The sequence below is a fragment of the Limulus polyphemus genome, unplaced genomic scaffold (genome assembly GCF_000517525.1).
Source record: "Limulus polyphemus unplaced genomic scaffold, Limulus_polyphemus-2.1.2 Scaffold1610, whole genome shotgun sequence".
Classification (NCBI taxonomy): domain Eukaryota; kingdom Metazoa; phylum Arthropoda; class Merostomata; order Xiphosura; family Limulidae; genus Limulus; species Limulus polyphemus.
In genome coordinates, this window is record NW_013667220.1 from 216235 (window position 1) to 225265 (window position 9031).

At 30.9% G+C, this 9031-nt stretch overlaps 1 protein-coding gene across 3 annotated transcripts in view; it reads left to right on the plus strand.

The window, feature by feature from the left end:
* The window catches only part of LOC106464290 (dual oxidase 2-like), an 82118-nt gene extending 76864 nt beyond the window's left edge, over positions 1-5254 (plus strand). For all 3 annotated transcript variants that reach the window (XM_013924417.2, XM_022391987.1, XM_022391988.1), the window contains exons 29-31: positions 1294-1449; positions 3916-4044; positions 4369-5254. In XM_013924417.2, the coding sequence (XP_013779871.1) occupies positions 1294-1449; positions 3916-4044; positions 4369-4491 (408 nt within the window). In that variant the 3' untranslated portion in view covers positions 4492-5254. The remainder of the gene's footprint in view (positions 1-1293; positions 1450-3915; positions 4045-4368) is intronic.
* Positions 5255-9031: the final 3777 nt, after the last annotated feature.

Consider the following 9031-nt stretch of genomic DNA (forward strand, 5'->3'; position numbering starts at 1 on the left):
CTTTCATAAACACACACTATAATTCACAGCAATTCACACACTTTACTTACGGTGCCTACTGCTTGCTTGACTCAATTATCTCTATATTCAATCTATCTCCAGCTTATATACTACAAAAGAGGGCATCTAGCAAATGCTGGGACATTCGTGAGGTTGCCCAATAAGTCACGATCCTTCTAGAAACTCCAGCGCGCATGCTCCCAGCGTCACATGACCTACACTGTCATAATAATATTGTCACAATTGTAGATATTCTTCTGTCATTATTTATATGTCAAGTAGTGAAAACACAATATATTTTCTAACAGAAAAATGTATATATATATCAATTCTCAATTGTGCCTATGTATATGTATATATGTTTTCTTGAAAGTTTGCACACAATACAATTTAAAAGAAGAAAAAAGTTATGTAGGGGATCTCGAAAATTGGATGATCAAGAGACTTATGGGCTGTTAGGCATAACTTAATTGATTTACTTTGAAAATTGGTATTAATAACATGTAAAAACACATTAAAAACAATAATCTAAATTCAGCCCATATGAGGGGTTGGAGGTTTGGGGATTGGATTCATGGATTTACTTTAAAATTATTGAGGATTGTTCAAAATGAAGTGTCTACATTTATAATTTTGAAATTAACATATTGTGAGTCTCAACTTGGGAATCAAAAGTTGTTTCCTGTGGGGTTGGGTGCTCAGATTTACCTGAATATTGCTAAAGCATGTAAATATTCGATCTAAACAAGTTGAGTAAATTATTTGTGTAGCTGTTTTGTCCCATGAAGTTTCATGAGTAATTCACTAGTCACATGTAGTAACAGTTTAGTTAAGTGAAGGTTTGTTTGTTTGTTTTTAGTTTTGCGCAAAGTTACATGAGGGCTATCTGCTCTAGCCGTCCCTAATTTAGCAGTGTAAGACTAGAGGGAAGGCAGCTAGTCATCACCACCCACCACCAACTGTTGGGCTACTCTTTTACCAATGAATAGTGGGATTGACCATCACATTATAATGCCCCCACGGCTGAAATGGCGAGCATGTTTGGTGTGACAGGGATTCGAACCCGCAACCCTCAGATTGTTAGCCGAGCGCCCTAACAACCTGGCCATGCCGGGCCCATTAAGTGAAGGAACAAGATTACTGTACAACTTTAAATTAATCTGAAGCTATTTGGTGTTTCTTTTTTGTTTTTTTATTGTTTTTACATGATAACTGTTCAGTATTAATCCAGCTTTGTCATTAGTATTGTTAATTTGTGATCCTGGTTAAATTAACACATTTTTCTTTTTTTAGATATACTTCATATGGATCACACGGTCCCAGAAAGAGTTCCCCTGGATGATAAATGTCATAAAAGAAATTGAAGAAAAGGATAAAACTGGTCTCATAGATATTCACATTTTCATCACTCAGTTCTACCAAAAATCAGATATGCATACTGTAATGTTGGTAGGTACAAAGTTTAAAACTTAGCTACATGTTTTGCATATTAGTATTTACAAAAGTATTTAAGTATCCCTTGAACGTCTGACATGGCCCATCCAACACGTTTTGCAAAGGAACTCGGTGATTATAGATAATTTTTTGTTTTCTTAAATTTCAAGCAAAGCTACTCCAGAGATATCGAGTCAAGTGCCCCAACCACCAGGCTCGTAAAAATAAATACAGACACTCACCTTCTTATCTGACAGTTCCATTAGTTGTTTGCTGTACATTCTTATATCACTGATTTTTGTATACTTTAAAAACATTTGGTCATTCCTTTTCTAACATTTCATCACAAAAAGAGTATAAATGTCCTTCTAATAACTTCATTTTATTATTTGTAATAAAATCATTCATAAACCCTTAAATTACCAACTTGGTAGAATAGTACTGACTTTTAAAACGCACCTTGGTAACTGTTTATGCTTGTGGGTCTAGAGCAAAGTTTAGAACTGAGGTTCTTAATAAGGCTTAAGCAATTTCTATTCTAGATGTGGCTTGCTCATACACAACTCCATGCAGAAGTTCAGAATCTTGCAGCAGGAGTTAAAATGTGGGTTAAGACTACCTAAGTTGAGCTAGCGCTTTTGACGACTTCTGGAGAAAGAGAAGTTAGACTATGCTGAGTCTGAATGCCTAAATATTCTCTGGGTTGGTCTGTATACAACACCAATATATTCACTGACAGTGCTCTCAAGCCTCCACCACCTCCACAATGATCAGTTGCTATTCAATGAAAAAGAATAGATGTGTAGTTGAAAAATCTTGATGATATCAGTTTGTTCAATACTAAAAATGCACGTATGTGTGTCAGTAAAATATGAGCTGGCTCTGCATATTTATTTTTAAAACTGAAATATTGTGTAGGATAGTGACATTTGATTTAATTACTATACCAATACAGTAAATCATCAATAATGTTTATTCATAATATATATATATATATATATGATTTGTGAGACTGAATATACACATACACTGAAATTGCAATAATCAGACATTGAAATGTTGAAATATTTGAAAATCAAATTGTTGTCTCTTTTCACTTGAAATTATGAAATCCATTAACATTTTACAGTTGCCATATACTTCAACTAGTATTTTGTAAATATTTATCAAACTAAATATTTATATCAGTCATAGTTAGAATGTGCATCACTTTCACTGTTGTTTAACTTCAGGTAGGTGAGTAATCCCTGCACAATATTACTTTGTTTTCTTTCAAATTTCACTAAGCTTATTACACAAACAGAACAAATGTAACTTAACCACCCGAAGTCATGAGTGACTGGTAGGTATTTGTAAAATCACTGGCAGTTTTTAGTAGTTGGCATATGGAGACCTTCAGTGTTCTTTTCCCTTAGCCAGCTGGTGGTGGTTGGCTTAGTGCAACTAGGAAAGAATCCAATCTAGGATTTTTCCTCTGTCAGTGGAACCATACAAGAACAAGACCCTATTTGTATATACAGTTTGCACTCAGCTGGTAATGATTGGCTTGGTGCAACTAGGAAAGAATCCAACCTGGGATTTTTCCTATGCCAATGGAATCAAACATGATCCTGCTTTGAATAGAGATAGAATTCAGCTGGTGATGGCTGGAATTTTTTCTCTGCCATTGGAACCACATCAGAGTAAGACCCTACTTTGATATAAAGATGACAGTCAGTCAGCTGGTGATGGTTGGCTTGGTGCAACTAGGAAAGAATCCAATTAGGATTTTTGCTATGACAGTGAAATCAAACAAGAATAAGATCCTGCTGTGATATAGATATTGCAGTCAGCTGGTGATGGTTGGCTTGGTGCAAGTAGGAAAGAATCAAATCTAGGAGATGGAAATCTTGCGATCAACTCCGAGGAGCCAAGAAAATTTGGCATATTTGCAGGTTCTGAGTTGGTTTACTTGTGGTATTGAGTATGGACACTACCACTGATATAGGATTGTTTTTTATATTATTCTGGCCTATTGAAGGCTAATGTGTATAAGATGAAGCCTTCTATCACTTCAATCACTCTTACAGAATACATGAATTGCCTAGTTTACCCACCAATATGGATAAAAAGTCATTACCTTAGTTCCAGATAAACCTAGGGAGATTCCAAAATTCAACAACAGACTGAGAGATTCTTTACTGAGGACAGCAACAGTGGTATAAATTGTCACATTGTTTCTTATGAAGCTTTACTGAAGAAGTTCAGTTGTTCCTCATATTATTGTGGTTAATTTACATAAATGTTGACCAAGTGTGCCATAAAATTCCACAAAAGAAAGAGTACATACAATGTAGTTGAGAAATCTTGACATTATGAATCTTTCAGTAAGCAGTAAAACTTTCTCTTTTTTTTTAAATTGCTTGTTTTACACAAAACAAAAGCTGTGAATATTTAGTATAATTAGTTAACTTTGTTTTCGCAACGTTTTTTTTTTCTCAGTATGTTTGTGAGCAGTACTTTCAGAAACTATCAGGACGGAACCTCCTTACAGGTTTACGTACACCAACACACTTTGGCCATCCAGACTTGCATCTGCTTTTAGCCTCTCTGCAAGTAGAACATCCTGGAGTAAGTGGGAAAAAAATTTTGTCAGATATAAATATCTTGTTACTTTCAGCATTCATATTTAATTTAAAATAGTAGTAGTCATTTAAATATAACAGAAACTAGTTTCTTGTTCATAGTAGATCATTCACTTCCAAGATTAATATGACATTCTTATCATGGCAGTACTTGCATGTTATTGATGTTAACACAATGTTAATTGTAAAGGATACTCCATTAATATATGTTCAGTTTTTAAATACTTTATAATAGAGATTGTTATACATATATAAATAACGTTTTTTACAGCACTGACCTGTTAACAGTCGTTTGGTCATTCTCTTTTAGGTGGGAAAGTTTGGTGTGGTTACTTTTGGTTCTCCTTCCTTGATGCAAAATGTCCAACAATCTTGTGATGAATTGAACAAGAGAGAAGGAGCTTTGTTTGCTCACCATTCTGAAGATATATAATTGTTTTATCATGTTCTCTTCATTTATTAATTATTTTGGTAACTTACATTGCTTGCAAATGTGTGAATGCTTTACTAATTTAACGTAAAATAAATGGTTAAGTTGCTGCAATTAGAGATTTAAATCCTTTTTCATAAACATACAAAGTTTGTTAACTTTGTTTTTGATACAAAGGTATCTTCTTCTTTCTTTTCTAGTCACAAATATTTTTTTCTTGGATTTTCTAGCATTGCAAATCCAGAAAATTACTGCTGACCCACTGTGTGACCCATATACTATGCACGTTCGTGGAACTAACTCTATGCTTTGTCTGTTCTTTTTTTATTTTAATTTATTATCTATCAAATTTCATTTCATTTGTTGTTATATACGTTTCCTATAATATTCTTTCCCATGCTTTTTACTATAATTATAATAAAAAGAAAGTATCAAATCCTTTTCAAGAGTCTACGATAGAATTGACATAGAAACCACATTCTTCGGAAAGTTGTCAGTCTTTTAAATCAATCTTTACTTTATACTTTGTTCTAATTTTGCCATAAAAGCAATGTTTTGTATTGGAACTGTTGATACAAAAATACAAATTGAATATATAGTGTACACAAAATGTTTAAAAGACATTACCATTAATCCACTGTATTTTCAGTATTTCATTCAAAGCTGAGAAATTAAAGACTTGATAAAATGTATGAAAGAAACAATTTGTATTACATAATACAAGACAAATAAGAGTATGCTTCTAAAATAAAGAGTTTTAAGTTTATATTCTTGTCAGTTGTAAAAACAATTGCTAAGAAACACTAATCAGACGACATAAACAGGCATAACCATTTAACACTGGTCAGGATGAAGTGGGAACTCTTACGCATCTTAACAGCTTGGTGATTCTTCAGGTTCTACTTTTAAGTTCTTTTCAGAACTTGTTGGTTGTTGGTATGAGTCTTATTATAATAGATAGATAGATACAACAAGAAACACTAAAATATTACCTGAGCAAGTATGTAATTGAGGTTTTATATAAGATCACTGATCCTGCCAATAATGAAGACCTGGAAAGGATACTGTGAAAAGTAACAATTCTTTAAAATTTAAAGTCAGGGAATTACAAAAATTACAGTTAAAGTTAAAGAATATTCTACAAAAAAATAAGCAAAAAGTCGGCAATTCAAAGAAAAATAATGGTAGTTGATATTTTGTTTATATATATGTGTGTGTGTGTGTGTGTGTGTGTGTGTGTGTGTGTGTGTGTGTGTGTGTGTATATATTTATATTGGCACACACCCTAAATTGATCACTAATAATGAAAGTGGCATGACATTACCGTGCCTTGTACCTGTGACAAAATTTTATTTTTTCAAACTTAAGAGTTAGCAAGCAACTGGAAACTGTTGTAATGACACAAGAAGAAATAGATATCCATAACAATATAGTTTTAATAAAATCAATATTCCTTTTAATTATTCAATGTAAAATACAAAAATTAGGAATATATAGTAAAGCATGCTAAGGTAAGTCATGAAATTGTAACACAGGAAAAAACCTTTCATGTCAGAAACTAAACTTGGATAAATTAAGATGTATACTATTGATATATGAAAAAAAAAGCTTCAGAGAGTATTATTTAAAACAAGTGATTGAAATTTTTGAATCAATGATTGATGTTGCAAGTAATATTAATCACAAAAAGACACTTATTGACAACTGTATATAAGAATGTATCTACAACAACACAGTGATTGTAATATTGTAAAGTTCTTCTGGTTAAATGAGTGGGAAAGCATTATGAATATCAATAAGAAGCCAGAAATATTAATGAAGTTCATAACTAACCAAATAAACACATTTCCATTGAGTATCCGATTTTCTGTTATTTTATTTTGCTTTAAAGTAATTTCTTTTTAAGACTTTACTACTGCAACATTCAAAATTACCAATTCTAAAGTTTTTTTCTTAGGTAACAATACATATCAAATGTAAAATAAGTTAGGCTTCTGTATTTGAAATAAGTAACAAAAATAAATTTTCAACACACTGACTTTATTGAAAAAACCTCTTCTCACACATACATTCTTAATGAAAGACTTAAAAATTACGTATTGCTAGATTTATCCCTCTGCGAGAGCAATGCAAATGTTTTTGAATTTCTAGTTATTCATTCAACCTGAGAATACTTTTTATAGTAATAATATCACAATTTTTATACACTTTGATTCTCTAACATCTCAACAAAGTTAACTTTAGTAAGATAATAATGCTATAAAACAACGTGGCACAAAAATGAGTTATGCAGAAGTTAAAATACTATACTAGGTTCACAAAACATACATTAAAACACATCTTCATTACACCTTCATAAAATGGTAATCCTGTAACAGAGCTTTAAGGTGATGTTATATTCTTCTTAATTTCAAAAGCAGTTGTTACAAAGTTTTTTTTAGTATGTAATAAATTCACAAATGTCCAGCACATGTTTAATACAGTTGTAAAATAAACAAAATGTAGACGCTAGTAAAGTTTACAGCACTATTTATTACTTTGACCTGTTTTGTAGTTTATTTAAGAAAATTATTACAAGCAAACTATAATACAACTTTGATACATTTCTCCAGTATTTCTAACAAGAATTGTTTTTCAAATATATTTTTTTCATAAAAAAAATTCATTCAAATCCTGGAAAATAGACATTTTTAACAAATTTAAAGCTTGTGCTGTAAAAAACAATAAAATGTTTTCCATTAATCACACACACACATGCACAATTCTCACCATTTATAATTTTTTACTATTAGGTTCTTGCAATGCTTAATCAAGAATATATTGTCACCAATACAATAGGTGTGTTTTAATTACAATTAATAAATTCAATTTGACAATACAGCTATGTAGCTTTTCCTAATGTTGGGTAGTTACTCATACACAAAAACTATGTTTAAATAATGTCATTGTTTTTTTTTAATTCTTGCCACCAAAACCTTCTCTGGCAGTTGATACCTAAATATACTTTCTTGCAATTTGTAATTTCAAGCACCACAACTTGATTGTTTTTGTGGCTGTTAGTTGTTTTAGCAGTAAAGATTTTTTTATAATTCCCGATTCTTGTCGTGAGAAAACAACTCTGTACAAGACAACATTGATAAGAAACTCACTTTTTGTCATTCTGAATTATAAATAAAGGTGATCGATTCTATTAAGAACAATACCATATTTACCTTTTAAAATTTAAATACTACAAAAATGTGTAACAGCAAACTAAAAAATCTCAAACATAAGATAACCATTTTCATTAATGCAAAGCAATATTCAAGAGATGCTACAACATATTTTTTCCATATTTAAGTTTATACAAAACATTCCTTAAGATTTTTCTATGTGGACCCAAGGTTTTCTTAATATTCTGTGGGTATAACAGCTCTATAAAACAGTACTAATGCGTATAGCTTTATTAAGAAATGATTAAGTTTAAATTTCACAAACTGCTACTTGTTTGATAATGGAATGGAAAAAGCAAACTACCAGAAATAACTTTAAGTAGCTCCTTTTAATAAAATAAATTATTTCACTTGAACCATAATTAATAAATAAGCAATTACAGTAAAACAATTTGTAACGAGATGAAGTTGCGCTCCACAAAATCTACTCTAAAACTGACCATCTATGGTAAGCATAATTGTATTTTATACAAGTGATTTACACATTCAATATTCATTTTATCATAACTAAGTTTATTACATTAATTTATTTTAATAACAAATAAACATCCATTTCAAGTTTTTAAAATTATTATCTAATCATTGTGATATGACCAACTGTTGCAAAATAACACAGGATTATCAGAGAATACAACTTGAAGTTTTGTCTGTCATCATGGTATAATGATTACTAACTGTTGAAGTATAAATGCAGGAGATATTCTTGTTTCATCTTCTTTTGTTTTTAAAACCAAAGAAAATTAATTTTGACTTTTAAAATAAAATAACTATAGTTTTCAACTGGGATTCATAATTTAATTATACAATAAATAATTATGCTGTTAGAGAAAAAACGACTATAGCGGGTGTAACAATAATAATAAAATTCACATTACCATCACTATCTTTATGATGTAAGTTGCAAGAACAAAAAACTGAAATATTAAATAAATTGTTTCCACATCTACAGATTGAAAAAGAAGAAAACATACATGTAGAAAAGTGAAACTTGATGCACAAATTTCAAAAGCATTTTTGGTGAATGGCTGATCTCCAAACTGGCACAATAATTTGATGGTCCAACACTAGTGGAATGAAGAATTGTTAATAAGGGAAGATATTTCCAGTCTTACAGACCTATGCTATTAAATTTAAGGTACAGAATTATCACTGTTCTATCATTATAAGAAACAATAATTAGGGTGCATAGTTGTAGTACGCCTAGCAATAACATGAAACTAGCTAGGATAAGTAACATTAAGGAAACATACAAGTCAATTTTATGATAAACATGTTCAAGAAATACAAAACATATCCACATATGAGATTAATTTCAAATTTTTAGTCAGAAA